The sequence below is a fragment of the Dryobates pubescens genome, chromosome 35 (assembly GCF_014839835.1).
Source record: "Dryobates pubescens isolate bDryPub1 chromosome 35, bDryPub1.pri, whole genome shotgun sequence".
Taxonomy (NCBI): Eukaryota; Metazoa; Chordata; class Aves; order Piciformes; family Picidae; genus Dryobates; species Dryobates pubescens.
The window spans coordinates 7,114,324-7,134,860 of NC_071646.1; the positions used below are offsets into that span (position 1 = coordinate 7,114,324).

At 61.4% G+C, this 20,537-nt stretch overlaps 1 protein-coding gene across 1 annotated transcript in view; it reads left to right on the forward strand.

The window, feature by feature from the left end:
• The window catches only part of IGFN1 (immunoglobulin like and fibronectin type III domain containing 1), a 46,911-nt gene extending 38,619 nt beyond the window's left edge, over nt 1-8,292 (forward strand). Inside the window, exons 21-24 of the mRNA XM_054176314.1 lie at nt 1,169-1,364; nt 3,015-3,314; nt 4,969-5,295; nt 8,279-8,292. Coding sequence (XP_054032289.1) covers nt 1,169-1,364; nt 3,015-3,314; nt 4,969-5,295; nt 8,279-8,292 — 837 coding nt within the window. The remainder of the gene's footprint in view (nt 1-1,168; nt 1,365-3,014; nt 3,315-4,968; nt 5,296-8,278) is intronic.
• Nucleotides 8,293-20,537: the final 12,245 nt, after the last annotated feature.

The following is a 20,537-nucleotide window of genomic DNA, read 5'->3' on the forward strand; positions in this document are numbered from 1 at the left end:
CCTTTTGCAATGGCTCTGGGTGCTCTTTGGCCTCCCCTGGCTGGAGAGGAGCAGAGGCAGATGAGAGGGGATCCCAGAATGCAGATTGCATGGAGATGGAGAGAGAGAGAGAGAGAATCACAGAATGGTTTGGGTTGGAAAAGGTCTCCAAGGTCACCCAGGCCAGCAGCAACCCAACCCCCCCATGGCCACCAAGCCCTGGCCCCAGCTGCCATGGCCACAGCTTGCTGCAACCCCTCCAGTCATGGGGACTCCACCACCTCCCTGGGCAGCCTCTGCCAGGCCCTGACCACTCCTGCAGCCAAGAAATTCTTCCTTCTCTCCAACCTCAGCCTCCCCTGGCACAATTCCAGGCCAGTTCCTCTCCTTCTGTGCCCTGAGCCTGGGGAGCAGAGCCCAACCCCCCCCTGGCTGCAGCCTCCTCTCAGGGAGCTGCAGAGAGCAATGAGGTCTCCCTCAGCCTCCTCTGCTCCAGGCTCAACCCCCCCAGCTCCCTCAGCTGCTTGTTTGTTCAGTGCCCTCCAGACCCCTCCCCAGCCTTGCTGCTCTTCTCTGGATCCCCTCCAGCCTCTCAATGTCCTTGTGTACTGTGGCACCTGAGCTGAACCCAGCACTCAAGCTGTGGCCTCCCCAGTGCCCAGCACAGAGGGGCAGTCACTTCCCTCCTCCTGCTGCCCACAGCATCACTGCTCCAGGCCAGGCTGCTGCTGCCCTCCCTGCCCCCCTGGGCACTGCTGGCTCATCTCCAGCTGCTGGCACCCAGCACCCCCAGGGCCCTTTCTGCTGGGCACTTTGCAGCCCCTCTGCCCCCAGCCTGGAGCCTTCCTGGGGTTGTTGTGACCCAGGTGCAGGACCCAGCCCTTGGCCTTGTTGAACCTCATGAACACCCTGGAGGTGCTCAAGCAAGGGGTGGCCACGGCTCTTGGGGCCATGGGTTGGTGGCCATGGTGGGGTTGGGTTGGGGTTGGCCTGGGGGATCTTGGAGAGCCTTTCCAAGCCAAATTCTGTGATTGTGTGGGGACTCCACCACCTCCCTGGGCAGCCTGCTCCAGTCCCTGACCCCTCCTGCAGGACAGAAGCTCTCCCTGATCTCCACCTGGTTTAAAGGTGTGAAGGCAGCAGCTGGGGGCAAAGCAGGCAGGCTGTGAGCTGTGCTGTTGCTTCACAGGGATCCCCAGAGCCAGTGGTGACCTGGTTAAAGGATGGGCTTCCTCTTCCCAAGAGGGCTGCCAGCAGCACCAAGGATGGCACCACCCAGCTGCTGGTTGCAGCAGCAGAGTTCAGTGACAGTGGCACCTACACCGTGGAGCTGCAGGATGGGCTGGGGAAGAGAGAAGCCTTCAGCTTCCAAGTGCAAGTCACAGGTACCTCACCCACTGCCCTCTGCCCTGAGGGGGGCTGGGCATGGAGTGGTGCTCAGCATGGGCAGCTCTGGTGCAGTGAAGCCATGGAGGCACAGCCACAGCTGGAGCACAGCCACAGAGCCCTGGAGCAGCAGGGCTTGGAAGGGGCCTGCAGAGAGCACTGGGTCCAACCCCCCTGGCCAAGCAAGGGTCCCCCAGGGCAGCTCAGACAGCAGCAACCTTCCATGAGGTTCAGCCTGGCCTTGTGCTGCCCCTTGGCTGGGTCTGCAGGACAGAGCAATCTACTGCTGACCCCCAGACCCCTTCCAGAGGGACTCTGCCTCAAGAGGAGAGGTCACACAGGTGGGTGGTGAGCACCCAGCAGAGCACTGCATGCTCTTGCTGACAGCCTGAGGTTAGTGAGCAGCAGGCTGTAGGCCACCAGCTCCACACAAAGAATCAGGAAAGGTTTTGGTTGGAAAGATCTCTAAGTCCAACCCCAACCCAACCCCCCCATGGCCACCAAGCCCTGGCCCCAGCTGCCATGGCCACAGCTTGCTGCAACCCCTCCAGCCATGGGGACTCCACCACCTCCCTGGGCAGCCTCTGCCAGGCCCTGACCACTCCTCCAGCAAAGACATTTTGCCTCCTCTCCAACCTCAGCCTCCCCTGGCACAATTCCAGGCCAGTTCCTCTCCTTCTGTCCCCTGAGCCTGGGGAGCAGAGCCCAACCCCCCCTGGCTGCAGCCTCCTCTCAGGGAGCTGCAGAGAGCAATGAGGTCTCCCTCAGCCTCCTCTGCTCCAGGCTCAACCCCCCCAGCTCCCTCAGCTGCTCCTCCCCAGACCCTTCCCCAGCTCTGTTGCCCTTCCCTGGCCCTGCTCCAGCCTCTCAATGTCCTTCCTGGGGTGAGGAGCCCAGAGCTGAACCCAGGATTCAAGCTGTGGCCTCCCCAGTGCCCAGCCCAGGGGCACCATCCCTGCCCTGCCCCTGCTGCCCACTCCACTGCTGCTCCAGGCCAGGATTCTGTCTCCCTACAAGCTGAGAACATTCCCCTGTGCCAACCCTCACTGACCCCAGCCCACAGGAAGGGAAGGAGGCCCTAGCAGTGCAGAGGCAGTGCAGCAGAGGTGCAGTCAGCAGCAAATGAGCTCATGGGAGTGGAGAAGGCAGCAGCATTTTGTCCCTCTTAATGGCCAGGGTGTTTCCTCAGCACCCAGACACAGCATGGACTCAGAGGGCTCTCTGCTGTGCCTCTTCCCCTGCACAGAAAGAGTGGCTGGAAGAGGTCCTCAGAGGTCCTCCTGTGCAGCCCCTGCAGCCAGCAGGGACATCCCCAGCTCCATCAAGCTGCCCAGAGCCCCACCAAGCCTCAGGAGCTTCATGGTGTCCCAGAATGGTCTGGGTTGGAAGGGAGCTCCAAAGCCCATCCAGTCCTGAGCCCCTGCACTCAGCAGGGACATCCTCCACAGGATCAGGCTGCCCAGAGCCCTCTCCAGCCTCACCTGGAAGCTCTCCAGGGCTGGAGCCTCAACCCCCCTCCCTGGGCAGCCTGTTCCAGCGCTCCACCACCCTTGTGGTGAAGACCTCCTTCCCCTGGGGCCACTTGGCCAGGGCCCTGTGGATGGCAATCCCATCCCTGATATGGATTGTTGTTACCCTCCATCCAACAGATGTCCCCCAGCCTCCTGGGCCTCTCCAGCTGGCAGAGAACGTGCCAGGCACTGTGACAGTCACCTGGGAGCCATCAGCCTCTGAGAAGTGGGAGAGAAACCTCTTCTACACAGTGCTGAAGCGAGAGGCAGAGAAGGGCCTGTGGCAGGTGGTGGGAGACCTGATCTACACCAACAAGTTCACCTTCACCAAGCTGCTCCCAGGCAGGGATTACTACTTCAGAGTTGTGGCCAAAAACGAGCTGGGAGTCAGTGGCCCCTCGGAAACTCTGCAGCCCTGGAGGATTCGGAGACCAAAGGGTAACCCAGAGCCACAGATGGGCCCCGGGCTGGGGAGGGGGGGCTGGGGGCTTCTCTGCCTTCCCACAGACCACCCTCAGCTGGGGCTCTGCTCCTGGGAGGGTTTGGCTGCCCAGACTGCATAGAGGCAGGCCCTAAGGGATGCTGGTGGGGCAGGGCAGGGCTCTCCTCTCTGCATGGACATTGTGCAGGCAGAGCCTTCATTTCCAGGCATCACAGCATGGGAGGGCTTGGAAGAGAGCCTGGCACAGGCTGCCCAGGGAGCTGGTGGAAGCCTCAGCCCTGGAGGTGTTTGCAGCCAGACTGGAGGTGGCTGTGAGCAACCTGCTGTGGGGTGAGGTGTCCCTGCCCATGGCAGGGGCTTGGAGCTGGCTGAGCCTTGAGCTCCCTTCCAACCCTGGCAGCTCTGTGGCTCTGTGATTCATAGAGGCACAGAATGGTGGTGGTTGAAGGGACCTCTGCAGCTCATCCAGGCCAAGCCCCTGCCAGAGCAGGGCACCCAGGGCAGGGCACACAGAACACATCCACGAGGGGCTTGGAAGCCTCCAGAGCAGACTCCACAACCTCTCTGGGCAGCCTGCTCCAGGCTCCAGCAGCCTCACACCAAAGAAGTTTCTCCTCCTGTTGAGGTGGAACCTCCTGGGTGCCAGTTTGTGTCCACTGCCCCTTGGCCTGTCACAGGGACCCACTGGACAGAGCCTGGCCCCTGCTTGCCCCCCACCCTTTAGAGCCTGGCCCCATCAGGTCATTGCCTTTCACCACAAAGTTAATTCCCAGCCAAAGCTGAAGATTAAGTGCTGCAGAAACCAAAGGTTCTGACTTTAAACTTAAAGTCTGGCTAATTTGAGAAGAGACAAGACATGGAACTGCTGGAGGGGGGCCAGAGGAGGCCACAAAGATGATCAGAGGGTTGGAGAACCTCCTGCATGGGGACAGGCCAAGGGAGTTGGAGTTGTGCAGCCTGGAGAAGAGAAGGCTCCAGGGACACCTCAGAGCAGCCTTCCAGTTCTGGTGCCCCCAGCACAAATGGACCTGGAGCTGCTGGAGAGGCTCCAGAGGAGGCCACAGAGATGAGCAGAGGCTGCAGAACCTCCCCTGTGGGGCCAGGCTGGGAGAGCTGGGGCTGTGCAGCCTGCAGAAGAGAAGGCTCCAGGGAGAGCTCAGAGCAGCCTTGCAGGAGCTGAAGGGCTCCAGGGGAGCTGGGGAGGGACTTGGGCCAAGGGCTGGGAGGGACAGGAGGAGGAACAATGGCTTTGAGCTGGGAGAGGGGAGACTGAGAGTGGAGAGGAGGAAGAGATTGCTGAGAGTGAGGCTGGGGAGACTCTGGCACAGGCTGCCCAGGGAGGCTGTGGCTGTGCCCTGCCTGGAGGTGCTCAGGCCCAGGCTGGATGAGGCCCTGAGCAAGCTGTGCTGGGGGGAGGTGTCCCTGGGCATGGCAGGGGGTTGGGATGGATGATCTTTGAGGTCCCTTCCAGCCCAACCCATGCCAGGAGTCTGTGATTCTGTGAGGCACAGCCACAGCCCCCAGGGGATCGCGGATCCAGAGGTTCCTCACAGCTGGGCTGCAGATCCACTCCTTCAGCCCTGACTGCTGAGGCTGTGGAGCCCTCTCTGAGCATGTTTGGACCTTGCTGTTTTGCCTGTGTCTCCACAGCTCCCTTTGAAGTCAGGGCTCACAGGTACAGGGGAGTTAACCAGAGCCAGCCCCCCAGGATCCTCGTCCCCCTGAAGCCTCACGTGGTGCCCACCGGCAGCGAGTGCCACATGAGCTGTGCCGTGGGAGGCCACCCCCCTCCCAAGGTGACCTGGTACAAGGACAGCAGAGACCTCTCCAGTGACCCTGCCTACTTCTGCACCAATGACTTTGGGGTCTGCTCCCTGGTGGTGCTGGGGGTCTGCAAGCAGGACGAGGGAGAGTACATGGTGGAAGCCACCAACGCCTCCGGCCGAGCCTTCAGCAGAGCCTTCCTCACCATCAAAGGTAAAGGGTCCTGGGGGCTTCTCCTCTTCCACTCTCTCTGCTGCCTGGAGCCTCACCTGGAGTTGAGAAGCTCAGATGATGACAGATTGAGAATCCTCCCCCCCATCCCTTTCCCTAGTAAGGAAAGGGGAAAGAAAAGGGTGTAGGGGAAAGGGGAGGAGGTGACCCTCGGGAAGAAAGAGTCTGGGGCTGGTTTGGAAGGAGGAGAGGTAAAGCTCTCAACACAATAGCAATAGCAGGGAGAGGTCACCAGGGTAAGGCATAAGGGTAAACAGGGCCTGGATGGCCTTGGACTCCCTGGATGGGAGGGGATTCAGTCCTTCAGAAAGCCTGGATGCAGCTTGGAGACCCAACCCTGAGCCCATGGTCAGTGCAGGAAGCAGCAGCAGCAGCAGCAGCAGAGCTCTCTGGAGCAGTGGAACAGGGAAAGAGAGAGCAGTGAGAGAGCTCTGCCCTGGTTCAAGGCTTGCTGGACAGGAAGGGGGAGTGCAAGAGACCACCCAGGGGACTCCTTGTGCTGGTTTGAGCCTTGACTGGGGTTTAAGAGCTCAGGTGATAACAGATTGAGAATTCCTCCCTCCCCTCCCCCTCCCTTTCCCTAGTAAGTAAAGGGAAAGGAAAGGGGAAAAGAAGAAAGAAAGGGTGTAGGGGAGAGGGAAGGAGGTGAAGCTAGGGAAGAAAGAGTCTGGAATCAGTTTGGAAGTAGGAGAAGTAAATCTTTCAACACAGGATATCTATAGCAATAGCAGGGAGGGGTCACCAGGGTAAGGGATAAGGATAGACAGGGAAATACTCAAACCCAAGCCTGGATGGCCTTGGACTCCCTGGATGGCCTTGGACTCCCTGGATGGCCTTGGACTCCCTGGATGGGAGGGGATTCAGTCCTTCAGAAAGCCTGGATGCAGCTTGGAGACCCAACCCTGAGCCCATGGTCAGTGCAGGAAGCAGCAGCAGCAGCAGCAGAGCTCTCTGGAGCAGTGGAACAGGGAAGGACAGAGCAGTGAGAGAGTTGTGCCCTGGTTCAAGGCCTGCTGGACAGGAAGGGGGAGTCAATAGACCACCTCTGACCCAGGGGAGCCCTCCTGGGAGAGGGAAAAGCCCTGCTCTGGCACAGCTGCCATTGCCCTTCTGGGCTGCCAGTGGCCATTGCTGGCTCCTGCCCAGCCTCTCCCAGTCCAGGCCCTGGTGAGTGCAGGCACTGAGCAGTTCTCTCTGGCTGCTGTTGGACTTCTTGACTCTGGATCAGTCCAGGGCCCCCTTGGAGAGCACCTCCCAGACAGGTGACAACATCAATAGCTGAGGGGAGAGCAGCTGGTGTGGTTTGCCTGGGCCTGAGCAAAGCCTTTGACACTGTCCCCACCACAGCCTGGGCTCCAGGCTGGTGACACAGGGGTGTGATGGGTGACCACTAGATGGACACAGAACTGGCTTGATGGCAGCACCCACAGAGTGTCTGTCCATGGGTCCATGGCCCAGTGGAGGCCAGGGACAAGCAGAGTCCCTCAGGGATCAGCACTGGCACCAGGCTTGTTCAACATGTCTGTGGGTGCCAGGGACAGTGGCACTGAGTGCACCCTCAGCAGGGTTGCTGATGACACCAAGCTGTGTGGGGCAGCTGGAGGGAAGGGATCCATCCAGAGGGACCTGGACAGGCTGGAGGGAAGGATCCATCCAGAGGGACCTGGACAGGCTGGAGGGAAGGGATCCATCCAGAGGGACCTGGACAGGCTGGAGGGAAGGGATCCATCCAGAGGGACCTGGGCAGGCTGGAGGGAAGGGATCCATCCAGAGGGACCTGGGCAGGCTGGAGGGAAGGGATCCATCCAGAGGGACCTGGGCAGGCTGGAGGGAAGGGATCCATCCAGAGGGACCTGGACAGGCTGGAGGGAAGGGATCCATCCAGAGGGACCTGGGCAGGCTGGAGGGAAGGGATCCATCCAGAGGGACCTGGGCAGGCTGGAGGGAAGGGATCCATCCAGAGGGACCTGGACAGGCTGGAGGGAAGGGATCCATCCAGAGGGACCTGGACAAGCTGGAGGGAAGGGATCCATCCAGAGGGACCTGGACAGGCTGGAGGGAAGGGATCCATCCAGAGGGACCTGGGCAGGCTGCAGAGCTGGGCACAAGCCAACCTCAGGAGGTTCAACATGAGCAAGGGCAGGGTCCTGCAGCTGAGTGGAGGCAATGCCAGGCACAACTCCAGGCTGGGCAGGGACTGGCTGGAAAGCAGCCCTGAGGAGAGAGCCTTGGGGGTGCTGGGGGAGGAGAAGCTCAGCAGGAGCTCTCAGTGAGCACTGGCAGCCCAGAGAGCCAAGCAGAGCCTGGGCTGCAGCAAGAGAAGTGTGGCCAGCAGGGCCAGGGAGGGGATTCTGCCCCTCTGCTCAGCTCTGGGGAGACCCCACCTGGAGCACTGCCTCCAGCTCTGGAGCCCCTATGGCAAGAGGGATCTGGAGGTGCTGGAAGGTGTCCAGAGCAGGGCCAGGAGGATGAGCAGAGGGCTGGAGCTGCTCTGCTCTGAGCACAGACTGAAGGAGTTGGGGCTGTTCAGGCTGGAGAAGAGAAGGCTCTGAGGTGACCTCATTGTGGCCTTCCAGGAGCTGCAGGGGGCTGCAAGAAGGCTGGGGAGGGACTGCTCAGGATCTCAGGCAGTGATAGGACTGGGGGGAATGGAATGAAGCTGGAGGTGGGGAGATTCAGGCTGGAGGGGAGGAGGAAGTTCTTCTCCATGAGAGTGGTGAAGCCCTGGGATGGGTTGTGCAGGGAGGTGGTTGAGGCCCCAGCCCTGGAGGTGTTTAAGGCCAGGCTGGATGAGGCTCTGGCCAGGCTGATCTGGTGTGGGGTGTCCCTGCCCATGGCAGGGGGGTTGGAACTGGCTGATCCTTGTGGTCCCTTCCAACCCTGACTGATCCTACTCCTATGACACTACTGTGACTCTCTCCCTCCCTGCAGTGCTGAGCTGCTTCTCTTTCTTTCTCATTTTCAGACTCCACCCTGTAGCCTGACCCTCCTGACAGCATCTCTGCAGCACCCCTGGCCTGAGAGCTGCCCAGGGGTTGCCCTTTGGACAAGATGCTGCATTTTATTCAAAAGGGGGGGGAAAAAAACCCCCCACCCAACAAGCTTCAAGAGAATTGTGGCTCTGTGATGCTGATGGCTTCCCACCACACCTTGCAAACACAGAGGAGAAGCTTCAGGGGCATTGGAGATGGGAGGGAAAATACTTGGGCAAAATCAAACCTTCCATGGGGAAAGAACTAATCCCAGAGTGCCAGGCTGGGAGGGACCCCAAGGACCAGCCAGGGGATGGTGGAGCTGCAGGGAGCTGCCCCTGCAGCCTGGCAGCAGGACAGCTGTGGGCATCACCTCCCCTGCCTTGGCCAGGGCAGGCTGCTGAGCCCAGCTGCTGGCTCTTGTCCCTGGGCAAGGAGGGTTGGGGCAGATGGGGGCTGAGGGGAACACTTCTTCCCAGCATGGTCCCTGGCCCTTGGGCTGCCCCAGCCCCAGCAGCTCCTGCCCAGGGCATTTAAGGCTCAGGATGGAAACTCTTCCCAGAATGAGGGCTGGAGGAGAGGGGTCTGAGAGCTGGGGAGTGCACAGCTGCTGCCTGAGCAGCAGAGCACAGAGCCCCAGAGGGCCAGGCTGGGAGGGACCCCAAGGCTCAGCTGCTCCAAGCTTTCCAGGGGATGGTGGAGCTGCAGGGAGCTGCCCCAGCAGCCTGGCAGGCTGAGGCTGAAAGCTGTGCAGGGAATCCCCCCCTGCCCCTGGGAGCTGATTCCAGCCTCTGCCTGCTCCTGGGGAACCATTTGCTGCTGCAGTCCAGTGGGAATGTCCCCAGCAGGCATTGTCCCCAGCAGCCCTTGGCTCCTGCATGGGACAGAGGGAGTCTGCATCCTCCTGGCAGCCCCCCTGGCTGTCCTGCTCCCTGGCAATGAGGCCTCCCCTCAGCCTGCTCCAGGCTGCTTCTTCTCCTGCACCACAAACCTGCTCCCAGCCTGCACCAAGAGTATTTCTTGTCCCCAGAGGTCTGGAGCTGGCCCTCAGCAGGTGGATTGCTAATGTGCAGCAAGCATTTCCCTCAGCAGGTTCCCTAATCCTTGCAGGAGCAGAGCTGTGTGCATGGCACTGCCAGCATCAGGCAATCACACAGTGGGGGGAGTTGGAAAGGATCTCTGGAGAGCACTGCTGCCAACCCCCCTGCCAGAGCAGGGCACCCAGGGCAGGGCACACAGAGCACAGCCAGGAGGGGCTTGGAAGCCTCCAGAGCAGACTCCACAACCTCTCTGGGCAGCCTGCTCCAGGCTCCAGCAGCCTCACACCAAAGACCTTTCTCTTCATGTTGAGGTGGAACCTCCTGGGCTCCAGTTTGTGTCCATTGCTCCTTGTCCTGTCCCTTGGAACCACTGAGCAGAGCCTGGCCCCTGCTTGCCCCCTGCCCCACAGATCTCTGTGAAGACCAAGGAGATTCCCTCCCAGCCTGTGCTGCTTTGGAGCTTCCTCTCTGCTCATGGAGGAGCAGCTGGGAGGCTGTCAGGAGGTTGTGCTCCTGTCTCAGTGAGCTGATGGAGAGGCAGAGCAGAGCTGTCTGCAGCCATGCAAATCACCTTCCACCTACAAACCACTTCCATGGCACTTACTGCTCAGGCAGCACCCAGGCAAGTGATCACAGAACCATGGAATTGTCCTGGCTGGCAGAGCCCTCTGAGCTCCCCCAGGCCAACCCCAACCCAACCCCCCCATGGCCACCAAGCCCTGGCCCCAGCTGCCATGGCCACAGCTTGCTGCAACCCCTCCAGCCATGGGGACTCCACCACCTCCCTGGGCAGCCTCTGCCAGGCCCTGACCACTCCTCCAGCAAAGACATTTTGCCTCCTCTCCAACCTCAGCCTCCCCTGGCACAATTCCAGGCCAGTTCCTCTCCTTCTGTCCCCTGAGCCTGGGGAGCAGAGCCCAACCCCCCCCTGGCTGCAGCCTCCTCTCAGGGAGCTGCAGAGAGCAATGAGGTCTCCCTCAGCCTCCTCTGCTCCAGGCTCAACCCCCCCAGCTCCCTCAGCTGCTCTTCCCCAGCCCTCTTCCCCAGCCCCTTCCCCAGCTCTGTTGCCCTTCCCTGGCCCTGCTCCAGCCTCTCAATGTCCTTCCTGGGGTGAGGAGCCCAGAGCTGAACCCAGCACTCAGCCTCCCCAGTGCCCAGCCCAGGGGCACCATCCCTGCCCTGCCCCTGCTGCCCACCCCACTGCTGCTCCAGGCCAGGCTGCTGCTGCCCTTCCTGCCCCCCTGGGCACCCCCTGGCTGCTCTCCAGCTGCTGTTTACCCCCAGGGCTTTTTCCACTTGACAGTTCCCAGCCAGCCTGCCCCAGCCTGGGGTGTTCATGGGGTTGTTGTGACCCAGGTGCAGGACCTGCATCTTGGCCATGTTGACCCTGAGCCAGCCTGGGGCTGCTGGTGAGCGGCTCTGCTGCAGCCCCTGCAGAGCTCAGCCTCTGCTGCAGCCCCTGCAGAGCTCAGCCTCTGCTGCAGCCCCTGCAGAGCTCAGCCTCTGCTGCAGCCCCTGCAGAGCTCAGCCTCTGCTGCAGCCCCTGCAGAGCTCAGCCTCTGCTGCAGCCCCTGCAGAGCTCAGCCTCTGCTGCAGCCCCTGCAGAGCTCAGCCTCTGCTGCAGCCCCTGCAGAGCTCAGCCTCTGCTGCAGCCCCTGCAGAGCTCAGCCTCTGCTGCAGCCCCTGCAGAGCTCAGCCTCTGCTGGCCCTTCCCTGGCAGCCTGTCCCCCACATTCCCCTCAGATGAGGGAGCCCCAGGCCCAGCTGAGTGGAGCTTGACTCTGCCAGGGGGCTGTGAGCCCTGTCCTGAGCTGGGAGGCACAGCAGAGCTCTGCTGCCGGCTCCCACCCCGGCTGGAGGCTGTGGGGCGCTGGGGCTGTGCTGAGCCACGGCTCTGCCCCTGGGCTCAGAGCAAGGGCTGGGCCTGGCTGACATTGATGTGTGTGTCAGAGCAGAGCCTGAGCAGCTGTGACAGCTTGGGGTGGACCACCTGGGCAGCAGGTCTCAACAGAGCAGGAGCAAAATGCCCTCTGTGCCCCTGAGCTGCTGCTGATGGATCCTGTCAGGGCAGGAGGCAGCTCCTGACGCAGCAGCCTCGGCCCTGGCTGGGCTTGGGGTGCTCAGATCATGTGCCAGAGGAAAATGCTTCTGCTGTCAGGGCTCCAACCTCTGAGAGCTTTGGTGGCCTGCAGAGCAAGGTCAGGTCTGGAGCCCTCAGGACAGGAAGGACATGGACCTGATGGAGAGGATCCAGAGGGGAGGGACAGGGAAATGATCAGGGGGATGGAGAACCTCTGCTGTGAGGAGAGCTGGGGCTGTGCAGCCTGGAGATGAGAAGGCTCCAGGGAGACCTTCCAGTGCCTGAAGGGGCTAAGAGAAGCATGGGGAGAGTCTGTTCCCAAAGGCCTGCAGGGACAGGACCAGAGGCAATGGCTTCAAAGCAGAGCAGAGCAGATTGAGATTGGATGTGAGGAACAAGTTCTGCACCAGGAGGCTGCTGGAACACTGCAGCAGGCTGCCCAGGGAGGGGGTTAAGGCTTCCAGGTGAGGCTGGAGAGGGCTCTGGGCAGCCTGATCCAGTGGAGGATGTCCCTGCTGAGTGCAGGGGGTTGGGCTGGAGGAGCTCTGGGGGTCTCAGACCACTCTATGACTCTGTGATCAGCTCTCAGAAGCCAACAGAGCTCTCCCAGCCTACATTCTGAGTGCTGAGGTCAGCCCTAGGGACTCTCTGGGTCTCTCTCCTTCCTTTTGGGTTCTCCTTTCTTAAGCCTAGCTCAGCAAAGGCTTTTTGCCACCCATTGCAGTTGCTGGCCAGGGCTCTGTGGGACAGGAGGTCTCTGCATCTGCCTCTGAAGGCTGCCTGGATTTGAGCACAGGGCTGGGGAGGAGCAGCTGAGGGAGCTGGAGGGGCTCAGTCTGGAGCAGAGGAGGCTGAGGGAGACCTCACTGCTCCCCACAGCTCCCTGGGAGGAGGCTGGAGCCAGGGCTCTGCTCCCAAGCTGCAAATGACAGGATGAGAGGAAACAGCCTCAGCATGGCCCAGGGGAGGTTTGGGTTGGTCTTGAGGAGCAATTTGTACCCCAGAAGTGCTGTCAAGGCCTGGCTCAGGCTGCCCAGGGGGGTGGTGGAGAAGCTGAAGGGGTTTCAAAGCCCTGGAGATGTGGTGCTGAGGGCCCTGGCAGTGCTGGGTTGATGGTTGGACTCCATGACCCTCCAGGTGATTCTGTGGCTCCTGGTCTGCTCTGCCTCCCACCAAGACTCAGCTGCTCCAGGCCTCATCCAGCCTGGTCCTGAGCACCTCCAGGCAGGGCACAGCCACAGCCTCCCTGGGCAGCCTGTGCCAGGCTCTCCCCAGCCCCATGTGGGGGTGCAGCTGGCAGTGCCTCAGCAGGGTCTGGCTGAGCTGTGCATGAGCAGCCCAGGAGGCTGATCAGGGACCCTTTGTCCTCAGGGCTCAGAGCCCAAGCTCCTGGCAGGGCAAGCTGGTGCTCAGCTGACCCTGGGCAGTGCCTGGAGCAGGGGCTGCCAAGCCAGCCCCTGGACCTGGCTGCTGCAGGAGGCAGCCAGCTGGCCGTGGCCCTGCTCAGCAGCCAGAGGCAGGCTCTGGAGCAGCCCTGTCCATGCCCATGCAGAGCAGCTCCCATCCCTTCCTCTCCAGGGAGTGGAGCTGTAGGACTGCAGAGCCCTCCAGGCCTCCCCAGGGACTGTGCAGGGAGGCTCTGCAGCCCGGGAGGCTCTGCAGTCCCAGCTCCTGCAGGGGCTTGAGACCCTCTGGGGTCCCAGCACCACAGAATGGCTTAGGCTGGAAGGGACCTCGGAGACCACCTGCTCCAACCTCCCCAGCAGGCAGCATCCTCCTTGAGGCTTTGTCCCAGAGCTGCCACTGGCCTGGCTCTCCTCTCCTGGAGGCTTGAACAGTTCCTCTCTGGATGAGATGAGGAAGAAATTCCTTCCAGTGGGGGGAGGGGGGCGGTGGGACAGGGTGCTCAAAGGATCTGTGGCTGCCCCCTGCCTGGAGGTGTTTAAGCCCAGGCTGGAGGAGGCTTTGAGCAGCCTGCTGCAGTGGGAGGCTGGAACTGGAAGGTCCCTTCCAGCCCAACCCATTCTGTGGCTCTGTAGCTCCTGGGAGCCCTGGCAGCCTCTGCCCAGGTCTTGGAGGCTGATGCTCTCCTGTAGGCTGCTGTAGCTCACAGCCAAACAGCAGCAGCTCTGCTTCCCAAGACCCTTTGCTCCTGGCCAGAGCCACTGCAGCTGCTCTGGAAATACAGCCCAGGGGGTGGCTGCTGCTGGAGGTCTCAGGGGGAGGTGAGGAAGGCAATTTCACCCCCCCCTGAGGGGGCTGCAGGGAGGCAGAGCAGGGATTGAGCGCCTGGACTGGGCACTGCTGAGGCCACTCCTCAAACCCTGAGGTCACCTCTGGGCTCCTCACCCCAGGAAGGACATTGAGAGGCTGGAGCAGGGCCAGGGAAGGGCAACAGAGCTGGGGAAGGGGCTGGGGAGGAGCAGCTGAGGGAGCTGGGGGGGGTGAGCCTGGAGCAGAGGAGGCTGAGGGAGACCTCATTGCTCTCTGCAGCTCCCTGAGAGGAGGCTGCAGCCAGGGGGGGGTTGGGCTCTGCTCCCCAGGCTCAGGGCACAGAAGGAGAGGAACTGGCCTGGAATTGTGCCCAGGGGAGGCTGAGGTTGGAGAGGAGGCAAAATGTCTTTGCTGGAGGAGTGGTCAGGGCCTGGCAGAGGCTGCCCAGGGAGGTGGTGGAGTCCCCATGGCTGGAGGGGTTGCAGCAAGCTGTGGCCATGGCAGCTGGGGCCAGGGCTGGGTGGCCATGGGGGGGTTGGGATGGGATTTGATTCCAAGCCCTGGTTTGATCCCAGGGAAGCCAAAGTCCTTGGATCTCTACATCCAGCAGGTCTGCCTGGGGAAGGGCAGACACAGAGCTGGGTGGAGGAACAAGTTGGACACATTCCCAGGCTCTCTTGGTCTCAGATCTGCTCTGGTTGCAGCTTCCCTCCCTGGAGGGCTGGGGGACATCAAGAGCAGGAATGATGCTCCCAAGGGCTCTACTTCTACCAGGTCCCAAGTCCCTCCCCTTTGTGCTTGAGGGTTTGGGATGCTCTGGGTGTGTGGACACCTTCCCCACATCTCCCTGGCCCTGGAGGTCTCTCTTGTGCCCTGTCAGTGCCACTGAAGCTGGAATCTCTTTGCTGCTCCAGCACAGCCCCTTGGTGAGTTAGAGAGTGCCAGGCACTGAGGCATTGCCTGGGCTGGGCACCCTCAAGGGCTCTGGGACACCAAAGCTGAAGCTCTGCTGCAGCTGGCAATGCAAAGAGGTAAAACTGGACAAGTTTGGAGGATTTCAGGACCCTCTGCAGCATCTCAGAGGTGGTTCAGCAGCTGATGGGAGTCCAGCAGCTGCCCATATCCCTCCTCAGCCTCTCCTGATTTAGGCAGTGGGTGCAAAGCTGCAGCTCACAGAGCACTTCCCCACCCTGAGCTCATCCCCACACTGCTCACCCAGAGCAGGTCTACAATCACAGAGCCACAGAGCTGGCAGGGCTGGAAGGGAGCTCAAGGCTCAGCCAGCTCCAAGCCCCTGCCATGGGCAGGGACACCTCACACCACAGCAGGTTGCTCACAGCCACCTCCAGCCTGGCTGCAAACACCTCCAGGCAGGAGGCTTCCACCACCTCCCTGGGCAGCCTGTGCCAGGCTCTCACCACCCTCCTGGCCAACAACTTCTTCCTCACAGCCAATCTCCAGCTCCCCACTTCTAGTTCTGCTCCATCCCCCCCAGTCCTGTCCCTCCCTGACCCCCTCCAAAGTCCCTCCCCAGCTTTCCTGCAGCCCCCTGCAGCTCCTGGGAGGCCACAAGGAGGTCTCCTGGGAGCCTTCTCCTCTCCAGCCTACACAACCCCAACTCTCTCAGGCTGTCTGCAGGGCAGAGCAGCTCCAGCCCTCTGCTCCTCCTCCTGGCCCTGCTCTGGACACCTTCCAGCCCCTCCAGAGCCTTCCTGGCACAGAGGCTCCAGAGCTGGCCCCAGAGCTGCAGCTGTGGGCTCAGCAGAGTGGAGCAGAGGGGCAGAATCCCCTCCCTGGCCCTGCTGGCCACACTTCTCTTGCTGCAGCCCAGGCTCTGCTTGGCTCTCTGGGCTGCCAGTGCTCCCTGCTGGCTCCTGCTGAGCTTCTCCTCCCCTAGCACCCCCAAGGCCTTTCTGCAGGGCTGCTCTCCAGCCAGTCCCTGCCCTGCCTGTGTGCTCTCCCACTGAACATCCACAACTCCCTTTGCTGCAGGGCAGCAAGGGGCAGGAGGTTCCCAGGACCTGTGTCAACCCCAAGAGCCCCACTGGTGATGCTGGCAGTGCAGAGCTGGCTGGAGCTGTCCCCCAGACCATCCCCCTCCTGCCTGCCCTGGGAACATGAAAGACAAACCAAAAGCACTGCAGTGAGGCCAGGCACCAGTGGGGTGCCCCAGGGAGCAGTGCTGGGCCCCAGCCTCTTGAACATCTTCATTGATGATCTGCAGGAGGGGATGGAGTCAGCCAGCAGCCAATGTGCAGATGACAGCAAGCTGGGGGCAGAGGTTGGTCAGGCAGAGGGCAGAAGGGCTCTGCAGAGGGACCTTGCCAGGCTGCACAGATGGGCAGAGGCCAACAGGATGGCATTCAACAAGGCCAAGTGCCAGGGGCTGCACTTTGGCCACAGCAACCCCAGGCAGAGCTACAGGCTGGGGGCAGAGTGGCTGAGAGCTGCCAAACAGAGAGGGACCTGGGGGTGCTGATTGACAGCTGCCTGAACAGGAGCCAGCAGTGTGCCCAGGGGGCCAAGAAGGCCAAGGGCAGCCTGGCCTGCAGCAGGCAGAGTGTGGCCAGCAGGAGCAGGGAGGTCATTGTGCCCCTGGACTCTGCACTGCTGAGGCCACCCCTGGAGTCCTGTGTCCAGTTCTGGGCCCCTGAGGTCAGGAAGGACATTGAGAGACTTGAAGGTGTCCAGAGAAGGGCAACAAGGCTGGGGAGAGGCCTTGAGCACAGCCCTGGGAGGAGAGGCTGAGGGAGCTGGGGTTGCTTAGCCTGCAGGAGAGGAGGCTCAGGGGAGACCTCATTGCCCTCTGCAGCTCCCTGCAGGGAGGTTGGAGCCAGGTGGGGGTTGGGCTCTTCTCCCAGGCACCCAGCAGCAGAACAAGAGGACACAGTCTCAAGCTGTGCCAGGGGAAGTTTAGGCTGGAGGTGAGGAGAAAGTTCTTCCCAGAGAGAGTTGTTGGCCCTGGGGATGTGCTGCCCAGGGAGGTGGTGGAGTCCCCATCCCTGGAGGGGTTCCAGAGGGGATTGGATGTGGCCCTTGGAGCCATGGTCTGGTCATGAGCTCTGTGCTGACAGCTTGGACTGGATGATCCTTGGGGTCTCTTCCAGCCTTGGTGACACTGTGAGACTGTGAGGCTGCTGTTGGCCATGCACTGCTGAGGCCAGGGGAGGGGGATGCAGTGTGGAGAGCATCTCCAGCCTGTGGGCCACAGCTGTGGGACTGAGCTGAGGGCTGCTGTGTCTGAGGGAGCCAGCACAGGCCAGGCAGCAGCAGCTCAGTGCAGGGTGATGCTGTGTGAGCTCAGTGAGGCTGGCAGCAGCCTCGGGAGGCACTTTTGGCTCACAGAGGAGATCCTCTTAAGCCACAGGGAGCTGAAGTGTTTGCAGAGAGATAAGGAGATCACCAGGAGCTCTGTGCAGCTCATCTGCTCTGCTTGCTGTGAGAAGGCAGTTTGAATGCCTCCAGCTTCAGCTCTTCCTCTCTGCCCAGCCCAGCCCTGGCACCACAGAAGGGTTGGGAGTCTGTGCCCTGGGCTGTGGTGCTCCAAGGGGTCAGAGCCATCTGCCAGCTCCACCAAAGAGGCTCCTGCTGGAATGAGGCTCGAGTCCAAGCACCAGGGCAGCACACTGCACTGTGCTGGTACTGGCTGATGGTTGCTTCCCTCACAGGAGCCACTGCCTCCTCCTCGCCCTGGGCAGGCACAGCCTTCTCCAGCAGGTGCAGATTTGCCTGGCAGCCCCAGAGGCAGTGACCTGTGAGGTTCTCTTACCCTGCAAGTGGCATTTCCTCCTCTTTGCTCACTCCTGGGCAAGCTAAGCCACACTCTGACCTGGCCCAAGCCTCTGCTCTGGGCAATGCCATTCCCCCTGGCTGCTGTGACTGCTCAGCTCCATGAGGGCAAACCCAGGATCCTCTGCCCCCTGTCCCCTCCTCTCCCTCACACACTGTACCCCAACTGCTTCAGAGAATCACAGAAGGGACCTCTGGAGACCATCCAGTCCCAGCCCCTGCCAGGGCAGGAGCATCCAGGGCAGGGCACACAGAGTACATCCAGGAGGGGCTGGAAGCCTCCAGAGCAGACTCCACAGCCTCTCTGGGCAGCCTGCTCCAGGCTCCAGCAGCCTCACACCAAAGAAGTTTCTCCTCCTGTTGAGTTGGAACCTCCTGGGCTCCAGTTTGTGTCCACTGCCTCTTGTCCTGTCTCAGGACAGCACTGAGCAGGGCCTGGCCCCTGCTTGCCCCCCACCCTTCAGAGATCTGCAGACATTCATAGTGTCATAGCATCAGTCAGGGTTGGAAGGGACCACAAGGATCAGCCAGTTCCAACCCCCCTGCCATGGGCAGGGACACCCCACACCAGATCAGCCTGGCCAGAGCCTCATCCAGCCTGGGCTTAAACCCCTCCAGGGCTGGGGCCCCAACCACCTCCCTGCACAACCCATGCCAGGGCCTCACCACTCTCATGGGGAAGAACTTCCTCCTCACCCCCAGCCTGAATCTCCCCACCCCCAGCTTCATTCCATTCCCCCCAGTCCTATCACTGCCTGAGATCCTGAGCAGTCCCTCCCCAGCCTTCTTGCAGCCCCCTGCAGCTCCTGGAAGGCCACAATGAGGTCACCTGGGAGCCTTGACATTGATCAGATCCCTCCCAGCCTTCTCTTCTCCAGGCTAAACAGCCCCCAGGTCCCTCAGCCTCTCCTCATCACAGAGACAACCCAGCCCCTTCACCACCCTCACAGCCTCCCCCGGGCCCCCCTCCATCAGTCCCTCTCGAGCTGGGGAGCCCAGCACCAGCCACAACGCTCCAGGTGCAGCCTAAGGACGGCAGAGTATCACAGTATCACAGTAACTAAGGTTGGAAGAGACCCCAAGGATCATCAAGTCCAACCTGTTCCAACAGACCTCACAACCAGACCATGGCACCAAGTGCCACGTCCAATCTCCCCTTGAACACCTCCAGGGATGGGGACTCCACCACCTCCCTGGGCAGCACATCCCAGTGACGAACGACTCGCTCGGTGAAGAACTTTCTACTCACCTCGAGTCTAAACCTCCCCTGGCACAGCTTGAGACTGTGTCCCCTTGTTCTGGTGCTGCTTGCCTGGGAGAAGAGACCAACCCCCTCCTGTCTACAACCACCTTTCAGGTAGTTGTAGAGGGCAATGAGGTCACCTCTGATCCTTCTCTTCTCCAGGCTAAGCAACCCCAGCTCCCTCAGCCTCTCCTCCCAGGGCTGTGCTCAAGGCCTCTCCTCAGCCTTGTTGCCCTTCTCTGGACACGTTCAAGTGTCTCGATGTCCTTCCTAAACTGAGGGGCCCAGAACTGGACACAGTACTCAAGGTGTGGCCTAACCAGTGCTGAGCACAGGGGCACAATGACCTCCCTGCTCCTGCTGGCCACACTCTTCCTAATACAGGCCAGGATGCCATTGGCCTTCTTGGCCACCTGGGCACACTGCTGGCTCATGTTTAGGCGGGTGTCAATCAGCACCCCTAGGTCCCTCTCTGTTTGGCAGCTCTCGGCCACTCTGACCCCAGCCTGTAGCTCTGCCTGGGGTTGCCGTGGCCAAAGTGCAGCCCCTGGCACTTGGATTGTTGAATGCCATCCCATTGGACTCTGCCCATCTGTCCAGTCGGTCGAGGTCCCTCTGCAGAGCCTTTCCACCCTCTAACTGACCAACATCTGTTCCCAACTTGGTGTCATCTGCAAACTTGCTGATGACTGACTCAACCCCCTCATCCAGATCATCAATGAAGATGTTAAAGAGGATGGGGCCCAGCACTGATCCCTGGGGGACGCCACTGGTGCCTGGCTGCCAGCTGGCTGTGGCACCATTCACCACCACTCTCTGGGCTCAGCCTCCAGCCAGTTCCTAACCCAGCACAGAGTGTTGTGGTCCAAACCACGAGCTGACAGCTTAGCCAGCAGTTTGCTGTGGGGGATGGTGTCAAAGGCCTTGCTGAAGTCCAGATAGACTACATCCACAGCCTCCCCACATCCACCAGACGGGTCACCTGATCATAGAAGGAGCTCAGGTTGGAGAGGCAGGACCTGCCCTTCCTAAATCCATGTTGGCTGGACCTGAGCCCTTGGCCATCCTTCAGGTGCAGTTATTGCCGCCAGGATAATCTGCTCCATCACTTTCCCTGGCACTGAGGTCAGGCTGACTGGTCTGTAGTTTCCAGGTTCCTCCATCCGTCCCTTCTTGTGGATGGGGACCACATTGGCCAGTTTCCAGTCATCTGGGACCTCTCCAGTGAGCCAGGACTGGAGGAAAATGATGGAGAGCGGCTTGGCCAGCTCATCTGCCAGCTCCCTCAGCACCCTAGGATGGATCCCATCCGGTCCCACGGAGTAGAGGCGGAGCAGAACCTCCCTTGCCCTGCTGGCCACACTCCCCCGCCTGCCCCCCGGGAGAGCATCGGCCGCAAGGGCACAGCGCCGATGCCAGGCTGGCAGCAGGCTGGGGCTGCTCGGCGTCCCGCAGCGCCTGCCCCTGCCCTGCCCCTGCCTCCGCCCCGGCACCCGGCGCCTTTGTTCTCGCCCGCTGCGCGGCCAGCAGATGAAAGCCGAGCGTGAGGGATAATTCACAGGCAGCTTGGAACAGCGATTTGGCAGGGCCGAGCACGCCGGGAGATGTGGCAATGCCCCGGGAGCTGCGCTCAGGCTGCTTATCAAAGGCCGCTTGCAAGGCTCGGCAGGGAACGCAAGAGCAGGGCGGAGTTGCCCAACGCCGGCAGAGGATGCCCAGCCCGGGACGCCTGCTGCGGAGCCGGGAGCCGAGAGCTGCCCTCGGCAAACTCGCCCAGCAAGGGCAGGCAGAGCTTCGGCAGCCGGGGTCTGGAGGGCAGAGAGGCTGCAGAGTGCCCTGGCACAGCCCCCCGCAGGCTGCCAGGGCAGGGCAGGGCAGGCTGGGAG